This window comes from Vicugna pacos, chromosome 13 (genome assembly GCF_048564905.1).
Source record: "Vicugna pacos chromosome 13, VicPac4, whole genome shotgun sequence".
Taxonomy (NCBI): Eukaryota; Metazoa; Chordata; class Mammalia; order Artiodactyla; family Camelidae; genus Vicugna; species Vicugna pacos.
Genome location: NC_132999.1, coordinates 17,757,836 through 17,777,428, shown reverse-complemented (window position 1 = coordinate 17,777,428; position 19,593 = coordinate 17,757,836). Strand labels below are relative to the sequence as shown.

Sequence of the window (19,593 nt, the reverse complement as noted above, 5' to 3'; positions counted from 1 at the left end):
AATGTGGTCACTTGGGGAGGATAAGGTTTTAGAATTCAATGGGCTGTTTTCCTGAATGTGGTTTGTGTGGTCGTTATCACCTTAACCTTGTTCTAGATTTGTCCTGTTGTGACATCAAGGCCATCGAAGGTCTATATGCCAGATCCAGAGACAACAGGACTTGCTTTTCTGTTGCTAATGACTTTCTGCTGATGGAGTGAATATCTGTTCCTTTCTAAATTGACCTGAAATTATTCTTTCTCATTTCTAAACAACAGAGTTTTCTTGCATATTTCTGCCATGTCTGATTGCACTTGACGGGATTTTTCATTCACAAGGAATATTGAATAAAAATGTCACAGGGGCTTCCTGTCTAGTGCTTCTCAATAATAAATATCTATCAAATGAGTTGATCTACCAGGAAGCAATGAATACCAAAGAAGCTTTGTATCTTTCTTAGTTTCACAAGTGTAACATTTTAAACAAAAGGGTAAGACAAAGAAACCAAAAGGTCTTCAATGTAGCCTCTGGGGTCCCCTAACTCCTGGATTTCAGGTCTCACTATACCAGGTGAGTCCTATTCCCTCAATGTCAACCTTGTGATTGACTTCTTCAAACTAAAACCCCTGTATCTTTTCCTTCAGACCCTATTAATAAAATTTTGTCCAAGGCTCCTTAACCTAGAAAAACATTTTAATGCCATTTAAATAATTTGTTCTCTTATTATTTTGTCTATAGATTCTTATTTTCCAAAAGCCAACCTGTATCCAAGCTCTGATACTGACTGTAGCTGATTTAAATGATATTTATTTAAAATGTTAATTAATTTAACAAAACTTGTTAATTAAACAAAACAAAACTTGTTAATTTAACAAAACTTGTAAAATTAATTAAAATATTGATTTAAAATGTTTATCTATTAAAATAAATATTTATGAATTTAAAAAGTTTTTACTAATAATGGAGTAAGTGTCTATGTGGCACACACATGCAGACTGCCAGAAAATATAGTTTGAGAGAGCTGCTAAAAAGCAACCAGTGAATCTTTATTCAGACTGAAACTGCTCCTCTATCGTAAATGAGTTCAAAATGAGAAAAACTTCTGATAAATTCTTAGGAAAGAGGGAAAAGGGCTTCTTATAAGTCTGCTACAGAGGTGCTAGATCTTGTCCTGACTTGTTAATGTTATCATTTGAGAGAAGAAAACATGAGTAACCACAGTTTGAGCCTTCACCAAAGTCAGAAAGTAGAAACAATTGTACATTTGGTTATCACCCACCAAACTCAGAGTCATGCCTTCTGGAAAACTTTCTTACACTTCCATTTCCCCACCCCCGAGTTCTGTCCCTGACATTCTCCTAAGGAGATCCTGCCAGCCCGTGCCCCACCTTGTGAGGCCACCTTCTAGTGCTCTGCTTTTCTGGAAGCAGCCTATGCTAAGAACCTTTCATGGTGATTTTGAATAAAAACTTCTGTCTAATCAGTCCTCTCTTATCAAAAAGACTAGGGCATTATAAATCTGAAAATGACCTTCTCAGACTATTCCTGCCAAGGCAATTTGCATCCCAATAGGATCACAATGCCTTGCGCTGAAGAAATGACTCCCAATTGATAGATCGGTGGCCCCCAGGGCAGGCAAGTAAAGGAAACTGGGGTAGGGAGGTGGGTGGGAAAGAATGGAATTCTCTGGCTCTCTGAATATAACAGCCCATTCAGTGGTAATGCCTTTAAATTTTCCTTCTCTTTGACATTTGCCACACGTATCTTTAAAACTTGCATTAGTAAACTAATGACTATTTCTATGAGCGACTTATGGACCCCATGTGATAAGAGCAGAGAGTACCCAGAATACATTCTATAATTTTTAAACATCAAACATGAGTTAAACTTGAATTTAATTTCTTGTCTGCTAGATATCAAGGGCTCTTTTTTTTTTAATGGACTATTTAATAGTTGTTTTAATTTATCAAATCTACCCAGGTAAGGGATTTTTTCTGGTTTGGAAGATTTGTTATTTACCCTCTCTTCCCCTCTATAATCTTTGAGTAAAATGAAAAACTGATTTGTATGTATATGTCTACAATTTCCAACTTGAATGCAATTCTGAGAAAAAGAATCATTTTTCCCCATCTGCATTTTTTTGAGTTCAGTTTAATTGCAATAACAGAAATATACATATTGTACATAACATATATGTGGTCTTAAACCTTATAGTGTCTATTTCTAATTCTAGGGTGCAATTAAAAGGAACTTATCCAGTAAGTATATCTTAGCTACCAGAAATAGAGTCTGATTTAAAAGAAGGAACAGTTCCTTGGATCTTGGAGCATATATGCATTGACTTACACACTCTTGGGCTTGATTTCGGAGGCTTTCAAATGTCTTACTTTTACAGCAGTGAAATCTTATGATAAAATGGCTCGGTGGGTTCAGAATGATTAATGTTTAAATCTTGAAAGTGAATATGTTTTTGGATAAACATTGCTATTTTCTTTCTATATTTGTCAACTCGATGTATCATTTGATTTTAGAAATGAATTTAATCAAGCGTGTGTTTATGGATTGGGATAGGAGAGGAGGATGCTAGCATGAACTGAAGACAGAAGCAGCTTACCCATTCTTGTGTTATTTGATACGAAAATTATAGTAGTATAAATTAAAGTGATACGAAATAGGTTATAGCTACACGTGGCATGATTTTCTTCTGCTGTATCCAGCACATTCTAGGAAATTTTAAATGAATGGTTCCTAGTTAGAGGTAAAACATTTTCTTGGTATTTCAAGAAAAGAACAGGCAGAGAATGCTGGATTCATGTACTCTGTACATATGGCCTGGCTTAGTATTCTCTTATGGTAATTTGGGAACAGAATGGATCAAGGCAGCAGACATTCAAAGAAAGATGTGCTGTTCCACTGAGCTCTGTAGGGTACAGATCTTCTATTTGATGGCTTATCATGGTAATTCCTTGGTTAATTAGGTCATACAAATGCCAAAGAAAATGCTACTACATATGCCTGATATATGGCTGTTGTATTGCCAGGGCAGAGAATTTGTTTTCTAGATTCGTTTTGCAGAGTTTTCATAGAGTTGCTTATTGATGGGACTCAAATCTCTAAGTGTTTCCAAACATAGCTCATAAGACAGAAAAGAGAAAAATGGTAAAAAAAAAAAAAAAAAAAAAAAAAGAAGAAGAAGCCTAAAAACTTCCTTTGTCCTGTGCATCAGGTGAAGAAGTGGCGAGACCCAGGCGTTCCACGCCAACTCCAGAACTCATAAGGTGAGTGTGAAAAACGTTAGCTGTGTTTTATGTCCAGCATCGTGCACGCTTAACAATAAGACAAAGCTCCTTTGGCCTAAACTCTCAGCTTCTAATAACAAAGGGCCTGCCCTTCTGTGTACATCACAGCAGGTTCTAATATGCTACCGTTTCTCCTAAGTGCTGCCTGAGGGAGACCTTTAGGGAGATACTCTGCAGTCATCTAAAGTAACATCCATCAGAATGAGCAGCCCCTCACTAATGAGAGGTTAAAGGCCTACATGAAGATGTCATTTGGTGTCTGGAATGCTGATCTGAAATATGATTATGTTGCCTTATAAATCGTATGTAGCCTGTTTAGTTGAATACAACTTTGTGATACATCCTGTCTGCCTCACACCAAAGGACTCTTCTATTTTGTTTTTGTTTTTTTGGCAAAACATTTTACACTGTGTATTCCTTGGAATAAGTAAGTATTTCACAAATAAACCTTTTTTTCCAAAAAAGACTTCTATTTCTATCTAAAGCCTGGATCCTTTTAATCGTCCCTCCTTCTCTGACCCCTTCCCTCTCCCCTTCACCTCTTACCACTCTACACACACACACACATCCCAAACTCATTAGAACCAACGAGGGGAATCAGGTCTGGGTAAGAAATAGAGAAGATGATGCAGCTTTTTGTTAATAAGTGTAAGTAATAATTGGTAGAAAGGATGCAAGTTTAACATATTACCCTTCTTTTGCCCCCAATTTCTCAATACTCTTCTCTTTCTGAGATGTGCAGTATTAAGGCACTAGGAAGTGACAACTAAGCTACTATGTTGGAGGATTGGGGCGGGGAGGAAAATTAGAAGTTGGTGGACTTAGTTTCTTATTCAAACACAAACTGCCTGGTGGCTTGTTCCCCACCCTCCCTATGCCTGACTTTCACTAATCATAAACCGCATTAACTACATCACAGAGAGTAAGGTGCTTTGCAACAAACTGTTATCTCTACTGTTACCTCTTCTAAGTATAGAGAATCAGGATGCTTTAAAAGAGTTTCTCGCCTTCATCCTGTCACTGTTGGAGCAGCCCCTTGGTCCCCCCTTGAGAACCAGGCATCTTATCTGTTACCAACCCTTTTGTCCACATACGTTGACATCTTCTGAAATATACTTTTTAGCCCCTTGGAAGCTTGAGTACACACACATGCACACGAGTGCACACACGTACACCTGCCTGACCATGAAAAACATTTGAAAGCTTGTACATCTTTTTAACATTAATATGTCTTTTCTCTACATTTTCCTTTAATGTGTATGATTTAGCAAAAAACCTCCAGATGACACCACGGCGCTTGCTCCTCTCTTTGGCCCACCATTAGAGTCAGCTTTTGATGAACAGAAGACAGAAGGTAGGAAAGACTCTGTATTAGATCTATGGATCTTCTTTTCATTGAAGCATCACTTACCTAGAGTAAATGTATGTGTTTTGAGGCGTATTTTTAACGTGTCACCAGATCTGCACATGAAAGAATAATTCTGATCTAGGGGTGCTATTGGCAAACCTCTAGTGTTTCAGGATTTGAAATTTTACCTCCATAAGTATCTAATCGCTAACAAGTTCACTCTTCAAAAGAGGTCTGTACGAATTACAGCAAATCTATGCAGCTTACTGGCCGGGGAGTAAGTGCTCCAGGAGCCAAACGATCATCATCATGGAGCCAGACCTTCAAACTCCCCATCGCGGTTACTGTCACTGCGATCTGGCCTCCCTGACCACACTTCCTCTCCTGTCCACCTCATCACTGGAGGTGTCACTGAGATTGCTCACGCAACAAGACTCTGTTTGCAGGCTCAGGACCCAGGAATGCCCTTGAATCATTTAGCAACTTAAAAATAAAATGTTAGGGGAGAAATGTCATTTCGGCTGTTATTGTTGGCTTTACCCTAGGAATTTTAAGTTCTTAGATTAAATATTTAACTTTTAAAAATTAATGTTTTTTGGATGGCTGTAAGTCATGTTTACTTTGCTGACATAAAAGAAATTCTTTAAAAAAGGGATCTAATCTATTCCTGAAATGTATTTGTCTAAAGCATGTACCTACAGCAGCTGGGTTTGGTAATACGGAATGTGTAAAAGTTATTTGATTTAAGAGCACAATGGTAGGTGTATAATAGAAGGTTTCTTTTTAACGGGCTGGTGTGGGGGGCTCTGAACTTCCTGCCTTCCTGACTCCAGTGCCACCTCAGGCCTTGGACCGGGTGCCCAGCCATGTGCAGCCTAAAATGTTATTTTTCCAGGACCCAGTTGTGAAGGAAATTAAATTTCAGTGTTAAGGATAATAAGACTCACTACCAGTCCTTACAAGAGCAAAATCTGGAAGGGACCACATCACTTCCAAGCAGAGCCCGCCAGAAGGAATTTAGGGCCATTTGGCCAGCTAAAATTTGAACTATAGAAGAAATGGAGCATGGACCCTGGGAGACAGCCGGCAGTCAGCCACAACTGAATATTTTTTAATGATACGGTTAGGAAAATGTATAAGGAACATCTCCAAATATACCTTCAGTGACTGAAATGTCTACAACTTAAAATGCAGAAGTGAAGGTGACCCTGTGGTGAAGTTATCTGTGGTCTTTTTAACTCATCTGTGATCAGTCTCGCTTTTAACGCCATCATGATGTATATGTGTAATGACTGAAGGTGGGATTTGAAATGTTGCATTTGAATCTACCGATCTTTTAAAAATTCCAAATAGTATGGAAACTGGTATGCGAGATAGAAAATAGTTCTTAAAAATCAAGGTGATATCCCCCACTGAACCCATGAAAAAACAAAAGGCCACTTCACATCTTTGGAGACTGTTTGCTTTCTTGTTAGAAACCAAAAGGAGCTAAGACCATCCCGGAGGTTTGTGATGGAGGAGGGGATGCACACCTGGACTTGTCAGCGAGCCTGGCTTGATTATTCTTCAGGTGGTTTCAGCCCCTGAAGTTCTGCAAAGTACCAACATTTGCACCAAGCATACTAGACCTTCTAGTATCTACACCTACCTTTCTTACCTACTCACTCTTACTTTTTTGGTTGAGTCTTCTATCACTGGTTTACAAGACCTGGGAGGGAAATATGCATTTTGGGGGTTCAGTATACATGCCTGGGATCAGATCTTAGCGCCTCTACTTCCACCATGAATTTTGAAGGGCAAGGCGTTTAACCACTGAGATCTTTGGTTTCCTTTCCTGAAAATGGTATTAACATCAGCCAGGTGGAAGTGTGGTAAGAACTAAAATGTATCATAGTAGCTATTGGCCTAGTGATAAGTGTTTTATATGCATTTTATATACATTATATTTCTACATATTACCTCTTTTAATCCTTTTAGTAACTTATTATCTCTACACGGATGGAAAGGAAGCCGAGAGGTCACATGAGCTGCCCCAGGTCCTACAGTAATTTTGGAGGCTGGATTCACATCCACATCCAACTAACTTCCCAGCCTGTGTTTTACAACGTAATGACAAGCAGTATTTACACAGACCCTGGCACATGATAGGTGCTGAGAAGAGCTAGTTCATTCCATTATTACCATAGCAACAACAAAAAATCAGAAGGAACAGATGAAAGAAATAGAAGAAACATGAGCTTCAGTGTCCTTAAGCCTAATGCCTCATTGCCCTGATTTACTTTAGATGTCTATGCCCTTGTTTATTTTTCTGGTTCTCTTAAGATGTTCATCAAACTTTTTTTTGAATAATTCAGTGTTTCTTTATGATGCTGTAAAAGATTTTGTTTAAAGACCCTGCAAAATCCTTTAAAGATGAGAACCACTGTACAGAATTGAGGCATTTTCATTTTTGAAGCATATTCATAGCAAACTTTAAAGAAACCAACTTAAAACAAATGTCCACAGGAGTGATGCCTGGGTTTTCAAGTGGGTGCCAGAGTCAGTACATGGATTGTATTGACATTTAGAGGGTCCTTAAGTGACCAACCAGGAAGAGAACGCAGACGCTCTGTTTTGCAAGTTTTTATTTAGCTCTACGTGCACACACACACACATTATGCTCCTATGTCTATTCTCTGCTTGAAAAGAATAAGGACCAACACATCCCTGAATTAATTTGCTAGGACCGAGGCAAGACAGAAATAATTCTGTGAAGCTCAACTTTAAATTGAAATTTCAAGTTCTAAAATCAGGGCGTTTCTTTGCTGAACTCACCCTGGGAAATTTTCTTTTTATATTTCCAGTTCTTTTAGATCAGCCTGAGATATGGGGTCCAGGCCAACCAATTAATCCAAGCACGGAGTCGCCAAAGTTAACAAGGCCTTTTCCCACTGGAAGTAAGTTACGTGTCTGCTCTGTCTGGAAAAATAAGTGACTCATTTTACTGTCTGCCTGCACAGTGAACTGAGGCAACACTTAGAAAGTCTGCGTAAGCCATATTTGGACTGTATACTATTAAGAAGAGTTGTTATTTTAATAGGTTTTAGAGTTAAAGGGGCCTAGGACAGTTTGTTGAGACAGGAATAATATAATAAACAAAGTAAAATAATCAACATTAAATCATAGCTTCTTCTGACAGCCCACAGGCTCATTCATTTATTTATTCATTCATTGTATGTGAGTGAGAAGCAACTCAGCTAGAGAATCTGCCGTGCTCCAAGCATGGGCTAGCACTCAATACAGAGGTGACCAATTCAAATACAGTCTATTCTAGTTCTACAGAACAAAAGAGGCTGCAGAGGATAGAAAGGACACATTGAGAGGAAAGAAGGATTATTGGAGAGCAAGAGAAATGATGCCATATGGGAGACAGACCCTGAGACAGGAGATCAGGGCAAATTTATCTCAAAGCAAGGCCATCAACCCTGCTTATTCCAGCGTGCCCTCAACCCCGACTCCAGGTGGCTGGGGAAAGAGGTCCCAAAGGAAAAGTGAACTCTTGGAATCTGCCAAATGTAGCCAGCGACAAGAAAACATACATTTAAAGGAAGAATAAGAAAAATAAATGTACCTGTTGAAATCGTAATTCCGAACTTTGCCCACAAAGGAATAAGCCCAGTTCAGAAGGATGAGTTTCTGGGTTGGGGTCATAATACGATACTTTTTCTATCGCAGGGAGATTTTTTTAGCTGTAATTTTTACCTAAGTCATCTGTTCGCTCTTCAAGTCATTTTGATCCCAGATTTTCAAAAATATACCCAAATTGAAGACATATAATTTTGAGGACTCTTTCCAGACACAGTCCAGGCGAGAATATTCTGACTCCATTAAAGCCCCTCACCGGAGCCCCTACCCAAGCTGTTTTCATTTCCCTGCTCACACTCTGGACTGTGATTACCTGTGACCACGATATTCATTCATTCAGTTGTAAATTCCTTGAGGGCAGAGTCTCCTGGTATTCAACCCCATGTCTTTAGTTCCTAGTACAGGATAGGTGACTTAGTCGGTGCTTGAGGTTTATTGAATAAAGGAATGAATGAAAGGATGATATGATTATTGTTATCATATGACTTTCTTTTGACAATTTCTTATCATAAAGCAGAAGAATCTGAATGAGTCCTGCTTCAGTCCCTTAGCTTTGAGCTTAAAAACATTTGGACCATTAATGACTGTTCCTTTTTCAATAGCAGGGCTGTGAATGAAAGCCCAAATCCTGCTCGTGTAAGGAATAGTGTGTAACTTAGGGTTGTAACTTCTCATCTCTCGGCAGCACCTCCACCACTGCCTCCAAAAAATGTACCAGCCACCCCACCCCGAACAGGCTCCCCCTTAACAATTGGCCCAGGTAAGCTTTGTTTTTTTCTGTTCTGGGATGGTGTAGCAATCGGCAGTGGCCCGGGACCTCGACACGCCCTTGCTGTGTCAGAAGCTGTGGGCTAGACAACGCATGAAAATGTTTGCATTTAGCTTTACTTCAATTACAATTTACTACGCAGATTTCTTTTCAAGTGTCACTCCCAGGTTTCACAAAAAGTTTCACTTTCTCAGCTGATTTTTTTCTTCTGGGTAATTTCATTGAATGAAGGCCACATTTACTTGTGAGATGAAAGAAAAATAAATCTCGGTATCAAAAGCCATTGTTTCATTGACATCTCCTTTTCTTGGATCTCATTTGAATTATTTACAAATTTAAAGTTCTCAAGGCATAATGTGCATTTTTCCCAGAACTGAGAAATGTTTTTCTAGAGTTAAAACCGTATAGTTCACAATGATAATAAAATGGTTCCCAGGCTGTGCAACGCACAGGTACGCTTGGGTGGTGGGAGATTTTCTCCCAGTAGTCATTAGAGTATTTATTACCCCATGGCAAAGGGAGATGTGAGGAGGATGAATTATGGCAAGGAACTGCTGCATGCCTTCAGACAGATAATTCCTAAGGCACATCTCTACCATCTATTAAAGTCAATACTACATATTCCCACAATTTATAATCTACCTAGTGGTACTGGACTAGCAAATCAAAAGCGGTAGTAGTTATTTTATGTGTCTGGGTCCTCAGAACATAGTTCTTTATCACCTCTGCCATGTCACCCTCAGCTATTTAGGCACTGAGAGCTGCAGTGGGGCATTTATCAACAAGAGCAAACACAGGACAGAGTCGTTTATGAGACTTATATTGACTCAAACCCACAGTCACCCAGAGTGTCACAGGTAAAGGTGCTGGCAAGTTCAAATCATGTTGGCCCCTTGTATTTCCATGATTACGTTAGAGATAAATAAATCTACCAGCAACAAAACGGTAAACCTTGTGGGCTATCTCATTTATCCGTACGTAGCCTTGGAACCTTGAAGGTTAACTCTCTTCAAATGTGAATATGGAAATGCTAAGCTGGCTCTTAGAGCGAAAAGGTTATTTAAAGGTAAAGTGGCTTCTGCTCATGCCTTGCAATTATTTAGGTGGCAATTTCTCATTTGAATAACCTCGATTTGAAAGAAAGTACACTTCCTTACATTTCAGTTGTTATCAAGTATTTCCTGCTGACTGTAGAAGGTAATTTTAATTTTTTTCTCTTATTACTGATAAGAATTAAAAAGATTTAGCTGATGCTAATTCTTAAGCAAAACAGACTTTTCCGTTTCATGGCTACAGATATATATACCAGTTATGCTTGTGATGTTAACAGGTTAGACTTGATGAAAAAAGAAACTGTAAAGATGTTTTTATAATCTTCTTCCCTATTAAACAGGTATATATGTAACAGTCCTAATGAGTAGTAAATGTCTTCTCAATCCCTCTGTGTGTGGTGTGTGGTGTGTGGGGTATACATGTGTGTTTGTAAGTATATGTGTGGGGAGATCCCTTTAAGTCAACTTTGTGCTGTGTTTCTGGTGTGTTCAGGATGGAGGATATTCAGCTAATTATGATGTGATTTTTTTTTTTCAACTAACAGATAATATAATTAGTTTCACCAAACATTCTCATTCAGTGAGCTAGGCTAGACAATCTTTATTAAACATGCAGGTGACTTTCAGCTATCAATTCTTTTTCTGTTGGATCCTATGTATTTCAGCAGGTCAGATTTTTCAAAAGGGACCTGCCTTTTGGAATTTGCGGTTCCAGAGCCTGTACCTCTGTGTGAACCTAACACTGCCTTCTCAAAATGACCACACTCTGCACGCTTGTGGGCAGCCTCGGAGGGCAGCTGCATGCTCGGCACTTTCAGGGAGGGCAGAAGTAGCTAAGCCGGTCACCCCCACACTAAGGGTAAATAGTAGCAAGAAAGGAGATGCTGACCTTGTAGGGGCAGGGAACCGTCCCCTCCCCTTCAACTCCATATCAAGACATTTTTTTCATCGTGAGATATGCCCACCTAGAAAACTCACAAGGCAAGCTACCAGGCTTTGCCTCATCCCTCCCACTCCCCATACCAATAATTTTAACAAGCTCAATTAAAGTTTAAAATCAACTACTTTAACCACAGGAAATGACCAGTCAGCCACAGAGGTCAAAATTGAAAAACTACCATCAATCAATGACTTGGACAGCATTTTTGGGCCAGTGTTGTCCCCCAAGTCTGTTGCTGTTAATACAGAAGAAAAGTGGGTCCATTTTTCCGATACATCCCCGGAACGTGTCACTCCAGAGTTGACTCCAAGGGAAAAGGTGGTGTCTCCACCAGCTGCATCAGACAACCCAGCTGACTCCCCAGCACCAGGGCCCCCAGGCCCCCCAGGACCCCCAGGTCCTCCTCGCAATGTACCATCGCCGCTCAATTTAGAAGAAGTCCAGAAGAAAATCGCTGAGCAGACCTTCATTAAAGATGATTACTTAGAAACAATCTCATCTCCTAAAGATTTTGGGTTGGGACAGAGAGCAACTCCGCCTCCCCCCCCACCACCTACCTACAGGACTGTGGTTTCGTCCCCCGGACCCGGCTCGGGCAGTGGTACGGGGACCGCCAGTGGTACGTCTTACTGTTTGCGTGTGCTTCGTGTGACCGGGAATGGCCGTGGCTGCTGCAGTGTGAGCACCACCCTCCTCCTGCCTGGCGGTTGGCTTTAGAGCTTCAGCCATCCCTCCTTTGGTTTGGCATGTCCCGTCCATCGAATGCTCGCAGTCATAGTGCAAGTCTGTGGATGTGTCCTGCCCTGCGCTCCCAGCCCCTAGGAGTGCCCTGCTTTCCACTCTGCAGTTAAGAAGTGTATATTTTTTTAAAGAAAGCTGTGACGTCATTGCTTAGAATTCAGGAAACTTCTAGCAAGACAAGTTTCGTAGCAAAGGAGTTTCATGTTAAATGTCTGATTTCCTTGTCAGATACTTCCATGGGGACCCTAGTTTGTTTGTTTGTTTTTTGTTTTTTGTTTTTTCTGCTTTGTTGAGTTATAATTGACAAATAAAATTATAAGATATTTAAAATGCACAATGTGATGATTTGATGTACATATACATTAGGAAAGGATTCCTCCCACCAAGTTAATTAATACAGTCCATCGCCTCACGTGCTTTTTGGGGGGTGAGAAGATTTAAGCTCTACTCTCTTAAGATATTTCAATCACACAATACAGTGTTATCACCTATAGTCATCAAGTTATACATTAGATCCTCAGACATTATTCAACTTACATAAATCTGTTTGCATTTTTTTTTTGGAGCCCTAGTTTTTGTAGGTCAATGTGTTTTCTTCTGTTTTTCTTCTTTTTTCTTTTTCCTTACTGAGGGAGAACTGTGTCAACCCCTCTAACTACTTCAGAGAAAAAGAAGTAGGGTTTGAAAAGGAGATTTTAGAGGACAGCAAGAAAGAGGATGCTTTATTGCATCCCCAGCCTAATTGAGCTGCCACTGAAATGAACCGCTGTCTGATTTCATCATTTAACATGCTCATCAGCCTGTGAGGTCCACTCTAAGTATGGTGACAGGTGAGGGGACAGTTGATCAGAAATGTCCATTTTGGGACTCTAAATGCAAATGTTAACACTGAGTCTGATTTTTTTATTTTCCTTATTTGAAGCTTTATTTTTTGTTCTCTGATTATGAAAGGATGGGAACTGTCATGCATACCAAAGAGATATCAAGGTTTTTCTAACGCATTTTCTTCCATATCGTTTATTCCACTGGTGCCGGTGTTTGTCTGCCAAGATCGTCCAGTGCCTTCCCTCCTGTTCCTGTGGGTTCCCAGGGATGTCAATGGCTATTTGGTTTTTATTTGTTTTGAAAGAGGCGGCCAAGTTTAAGTTATTTAGATCTAGTAAGAGGCAGAAAGGAAAGGCATCTGTCCCTATTCTAATAGTCATCATTGCTTCCACTTTCAATGCAGAATCCTTCGGTGCTCACTCTGTGTTTGCAAATTGCTCCATGCTTTGCAGTGAGAGCGTCCATGCTGGTCAAGGACAGGACTGGAGTCACCTGTACTGCACAGAAAACCAGTGTTTTATATCATTAGGGGTTCCCCTCCTCCAAAAAAAGGGAGAAGTAATTCAGTACTCAAATAAGTTTGGAAAACATTGTGTTAAAAAAAATCAACAGGTTTCTTAACCATAGGACCTTGGGGAACCTTCATTTTGTCAGTAAGAACAGCCACAGTTTCTTGTCCTGACACAATGTCAGGTGCTTTATGTGCATCATTTCATCCTTACAGCAAGCCCATATAGTAATTACTTTTATTTTCCCCATCTTGCAGATTGGAAAACTGAGGCTGGTGAGTGTTAAGTAATTTGCCCAGCTTTATACAGCTGTAGGTGACAGACTTGGGATTCATTCTCAGGTCTGTCTGATCCCAAACCTGTGTTCTTAACCGCTATGCCCCCCAGGCATGCTTGTAAGGTTTAGTGACAAAATATCTTAAACTTAATTAAGACTGACACCCACCTATACTGCACAGGTTGCTTTCTGGGATCCTTGGGATTTTTGTTGTTGTTTTAACGTTTTAGCTTCCAGACTTTTATTTAAAATTACCTTAAAATGTTACCAGTAAGTACTATTGATTCTTAATAATTAAGCTGGAAAAAAAAAAAACTATACTTTGCTGGTATTAAAAGACTGAATTTCTAAGTGGAAGACTGAACTGGGCCAATGAAGCTCATGAATAAATAAAACTTTGCATCATTATCTCCTTAATTAAGTCCCAGTTTATTTGCTCCTTAATCTTTTATTAATGAAATACACACAGATGGGCAGAAATGTAAAGTTGGGATTAAAACAATAGGCTGTGGTCTCATGTGTTAGCGATTACTAAGGCTTGTCACTGCCTGCTTTTTCTAACACGTAACCTGATGAGAAGAACTTTTCCTGTACTTCTCAGACTATATTTAACTGGATACCATTATGCTTACTTTTAAAGTTTCGTTCACAGCGAGATGATAATCACTGACTGAGTTCAGGCAGTACTCACAGCCTCAGGAATCAGAAGAGTTACCTGCTGTGGAAAAAGATGGAGTTTAAGAGTTTGCAACAAGAACTTTAATTTCCTTACGGCAAAAGTTAAAAACACATAGTTTGGCCAAAACACTGCTTCCCTGGGATGCAGACCCTGATTCTTGGCAAAGGCTATCACTTCTCCTGTGTGGGCTGTGTGCCCAGGGGTGGAGTGGAGAAATGGCCCGCAGCAAATTTGGAGGCCAGGGAAAAAGAGGCATTTAATAAAGATAGATTGCTCAGTGCAACAGTTTCCAACTGGGGAAACTAAAGCAATATTAAAAGTTGTTAAACCCACCAGATACATACAGACATACCCATAAACAAATGAATTTGAGCTACCAGGGGTTGAATTAAACAAATATATCTCCTAACTACAAGTCTTTTTAGAACGGCAGTGTCCAATGTAGAAGCCACCAGGCACTTGTGGCTATTTTAATCTTAATGGTAATTAATTAAAATTAAAATTAAAATCAGTTGTTTAGATGCCGTCAGCACAGTGCAGTGCTCAGTGGCCACGTGTGGTTAATGGCTATCTTATTGGACAGCACTTGATCTAGAACATTTTCATCATGTGGAAAGCTTTGTTGGACAGGACTGTTTTAGGGCTTCTAACTGGTCACCAAAAAAGAAACTTTGTATGAAACCATTCCCATACATATTTAAAACTTTCTCCAAAAAGTGATGCAACTGTGTTCTAAGAAACAGAATTTGGGAAAGGGTGTTTGAGTCTACATATTTTGAAGTGTGTATGTTGTAATTCATTTGATTCTCCTCACAACGTTGTGATGTATCAGCCTCATTTTATAGGCAGGGAAACGGAAGCTCAGACACAGAACTTGGCCACAGTTACAAAGCTAGTAACTAGCAAAGCCAGGATCTGTCTGATCCCAGATCTGTTGGGTTCCATTTACCACTTCCCAGCTGCCCTCGATCCCTGCGCCACCCCCACCACACACACACACACACACACACACACACACACACACACACACACACACACACAGATGCAAGTTGAAGCTGTCGTTAAATGTGGTTCTCAGGGTTTACCAAAAAAGCTACGATGGAACCTCAGGATGAGAGCAGCAGATGGATTGAGAGCAGGTCAAAGGTTGCCAACTTTTTGGAACTCACAAAACTCAAATAATGTATATGTTAAAGTTAAACGATGTTCAGTTATTTTCCAGCATCGTTCTTGGGAACAAACACTGCTTGAAGGGGAAATAAAAGGATAACTGAAGATCAAAGAATGAGGAGAGAGATGTAAATATAATAACCCTCTCCACCCGTACAATACACAATAATTGTGTAATCTCACAGAAGCATGGGAAGCTTTAGTTCAGTTGTGAAATACCCTCCACTGAACTGGTGAGCTCTGCCAAGCAAGGTTTTGCTTCTTAAACATTCCCTCGGTGGCTTCGAACTGCACAACAAATCAATTAATCAATTCAGTGAAGAAAAAGTGAATTGAGCAGGCTGTCCAAAAAGGAAAAGGAAATGAGTGAACCAACTCTTTTTTACTTTGTTTTCAGTTGCATCTACAACAAAAAACACAAACTTTACCATCAACATCATGGCATTTTACAGTTTAGTGAATACATTAATAAGCATTTTCCATTTCAACTGTTACAACTACTTTCCAGGTAGAAACAGGTCTCATTTCTTAAAACCGGAAGCTGAGGCTCAGGAAGGTGAAGGTCCCACAACTGGTAAGAAGTCGGCGGAGCCAGAACTCAGATCCTCTGACTTCTCATCAGTATTTTCAATAATCCACACGCTTGGATGGCACCCCTTTACTACTTGCCCAAGTATTACTGAAACTGGGTTTTTTTAATTTCCCTTCTGGAACTTGTAGGAAAAGGATAAGCAGCTGACCTTTTCCTGAAATTGACTCAGAAGACTGTTTCTTGGAAACAGACCCTTGGGTAGACATTTTGAACCAGCTGCAGCATGGGTTCCCAGCGAAGTAGAACCCCCACCAAAAAGCCCCATAGAACTTCCTGACAAAGACGTTACTGTGTAAAGGTTCATTTCCCATCTCTTTGCTATCACTTCTGTTTTCTGAAAATATTCTGGGTGAAAATCTATTTGTAATGGAACCTGTCAAAGTGTACCCTATTCTTTATTCAAGGGAAGATTAGCTGAAAACTAAGAATATTTATCTTGAGAGAAATTCATGCAATCTGCCCGTGCCAAAATAAGACCAGGCTTTGTGCAAAATGTGAGGCTGAAGACCACCAAAGTCCACAAGACACTGCATTTAAAAGCTCAGGCTTGGAGTTTAAGACACTATTTGAGCTTTGTGACCTTGAGCAAGTTACTGAGTATCTCTGAGCTTTAGTTTGCACTGAGACAGTAGAAGTACCTTCCTCCAATGCGTACTGTGGACATAAAATAGATAATGCATTTCATGGGCCTAGTAGAGATGTTGGCCCAATAAAATAAAAAGTGAGAATACAGTGAAAGGGTGGTCGTGATGGAGAGGAGGCAGCGGAAGGGATGGGTGGTAATAATTAGTGGGGTTTCACACTAATGCAATTATGCTTAAAATAAACAGCACAAAGAAACACAACACACGCGAGATTTCAAATTGTTTAAACAAAGGAGCAAGGTTCATCCCCAAGGACTCTCCTAGGATGGAAGCAGATGCTGAGATGCTGGGTTTCGCTGCTCACCTTCAAAGCTCCTTAGTGTGAAAATCTGGAGATGGAGGTGTGGGTCTAGGATTCTCCAAACAGCAGAGATTTATAGTGGGTTGGCGGGGAGGTGGGGAGGGGGCGGGCACTTTCCTGGAGCAGAATTTCTTAGAATAATTTGATACCTGTGCTTCAAACCAAAGTGAAAAAAACCTCAGGAGTAGCTGGAACGTTTCTGACGAATAAGAACTATATGGAATATTGATTTGACTTTCTTAAGATTGTTTGCTGAGCAACTGACCCTCGTATCCCAGACTATGACTGAAGATAGGCGGCCCCCCGAGGCCAGAGACCCTCCTGGTGTGCTGATTAGTGTGCATGCCGGCCTCTGTGTGTCCTCTGTGTTTCTCATGCTTGTCATTGACAGCCAGAAAAGTAAATCCAAGAGGCTCTTTAAAAAATTACCACAGAAATCATCGTGGGCAACCTCTCCGTAGACAGATTCCCACACATCGTCCTTCAAAAGATAAAATCCTCTAAATTCAACGTGTTTCCGTTAAGACACTACACACAAAGTATGCACGTAACATCTGATTTCCATTCTTACAGCTTGTCCCTTTGCTTACCATCCAGTGTTTGCTGACATTTACAAAGTTAGCACTCATGTTTTCGAAGTACAGTAAAAAGGATAATGCTCTTCTACATGTTTATATATACTTATATATATATATATATATATATGTATATATGTATATGTATATAAAATGTGAAAGATCATTCTTTTTTTTCAAGTTCGAACTTCCATTTTCATCTTGGACATAAATTCTGGATATGTAAAAATCAAGAAAATTTTTCCTAAGTTGGCTGTGTGCATGGTGAAAATGAAAGCTACCCACCCAGCCAGCCAAAAGGGTCTGAAGAATATACTTTCCCTCACAGAGAGTAATAAAAGGATTTACCTTTCCCTGGGTGTCACATGACAACAAAAGGCAATGAGCTTCAGCTTCTGCCATCAACCATAGTTCAACTGAGTGATTTTTTTTCGTTATTGAAAAAAAAAACCCCAAAAAAGCCCCAAAACCCCATGTGCTCCAGTGTTGACCTCACGAACTGCTGAAGTGAAGGAAGTGTGGTGATTGATGTTGTGCCGTGGGAGCCGGGAGGGCGGGACCAAATGACGACAGCACTTTGGCCACGTACGTCTCTTGCCATTTTTAATGCCAGCTTGTTTTTCAGGTGCATCATCCCCTGCTCGGCCAGCCACCCCCTTGGTTCCTTGCAGTAGCACCACCCCACCTCCGCCTCCTCCTCGGCCTCCGTCTCGGGCAAAGCTACCTCCAGGGAAGCCTGGAGTCGGCGATGTGGTATGTTCCCTTCTGCCCTGGCTGGCTCAGAAACATCCAGTGGGAATTACCAGCAGGAGCCAAAATGCCTTAACACGGGTCATCATAACTTCAGGTCTAAGCCTTACAGTACTTGTCCAAATGGCCCTGCCGGGTGGCATCTGAAAGATTGTCACTGCAGTAAGAGTGTACATTTCAGTCATCCTCAGATCTCTGCCATCTTTCAAGTCAAGGTCTAAAATGGTGGGACAGCACCATAGCGGATTTGATGCAAATTAAGATAGTAATGCTTGGCTGTGCTAAATCCTTAAGAACAGGAGGTGTTTCTTTTCATCATACGGATCTGACTTTGGAAGACTCCAAGGGAGGCAAAGTCCTGATTTCTGTCCCCAGACTACAGAGATATTGGTGGTAGGCACACTACTTGAATAAAAAGGAGGATGGTGGCCCAGTGATTTTTTTTCTGGAAGATTCTTATACGTGTTTTAATTCTGAGAGGTGGAAAACATTCTGTGTGAACAATTAAAAGACTTCCGGCAGAGGTAAATTTCCTTGGTACCCACACATAGGACTTACAGACTGGTGACATCCATGATACTTGATTTAGATAGCACAGTACAATATTTTGTACTCAGATATCTTTAAGTGGGTATGAACTCTCACATTATGTTACTTGCTTAGTCCCTGAGGGCATGTGAGTCTGCCGTCCTGAAACATCACTGACCACATCCCAGACCTCAGCTTCTCTAAATGTGAGGTACCTGTTGAGTGTAGCGCATTGTGGTTTCAGTTTCCTCTAGCACCATCCACAAGCTCCTATATAGATATAACCAATTTCATGGTAAAAATGGTGCCGCCAGTCCTCTTAAGAACCCGAGTTGTCATATCTGGGGCTGGGAAATGTTCAAAATATGGAACGAAGACCCGTGACTCTAACTTTCCATTTCTCTTCTTCTCCCCGCAGCCCCGACCTTTCAGCCCTCCCATACATTCTTCCAGCCCTCCTCCGATAGCACCCCTTGCCCGGGCTGAAAGCACTTCTTCAATATCGTCCACCAATTCCTTGAGTGCAGCCACTACTCCCACAGTTGGTAAAAATTATCTTCTCTCTTTTAATCCATTTGTGGTTTTGACTGGCTATTTTTTTAATGATCTGAAAACCCTAGAATCTTATGTTTCTGGTCAAAATTGTTTCGCTGTGTGTTTTGCTACTATCATCTGACTCTTCTTTTAAAAGCACCTTCTCAGCAAAGAAGGCAAAGTGCTTTAACTAAGCAAATAAACAAAAGGATACGAACACCTGTGTTTTGCAGGAATGCGCTTAGGCTGTTTCCATACAGAGCTATTCATAAAAATAAAGAAGAAATCGTCAAGTAAGATGCTGTAATTTAGATATTATTTCTTAGAATGCAAATAGTCTCCTTTGAGGGGAGAGCGTTTATTTAAATTCTGACGGTGTGACACATGAGAAATCACAAAATTTAGAACTTTTATTTTCTTGAAGCTTCCATTTCTTCATCACTTCGGTTCTCCTTCT

General features: G+C 40.3%; 1 protein-coding gene across 13 annotated transcripts in view; it reads left to right on the top strand.

Moving 5' to 3' along the window:
- The window catches only part of SGIP1 (SH3GL interacting endocytic adaptor 1), a 193,899-nt gene that overhangs the window by 124,630 nt on the left and 49,676 nt on the right, over positions 1-19,593 (top strand). For 12 of the 13 annotated variants that reach the window (XM_072974259.1, XM_072974258.1, XM_015240188.3 and 9 more), the window contains 7 exons: positions 2,213-2,237; positions 3,206-3,257; positions 4,547-4,632; positions 7,470-7,562; positions 8,936-9,010; positions 17,950-18,077; positions 19,021-19,147. In XM_072974259.1, coding sequence (XP_072830360.1) covers positions 2,213-2,237; positions 3,206-3,257; positions 4,547-4,632; positions 7,470-7,562; positions 8,936-9,010; positions 17,950-18,077; positions 19,021-19,147 — 586 coding nt within the window. Of the gene's footprint in view, positions 1-2,212; positions 2,238-3,205; positions 3,258-4,546; positions 4,633-7,469; positions 7,563-8,935; positions 9,011-11,147; positions 11,631-17,949; positions 18,078-19,020; positions 19,148-19,593 lie in introns of all 13 variants that reach the window. The other variant, XM_072974266.1, reaches the window with a different exon arrangement.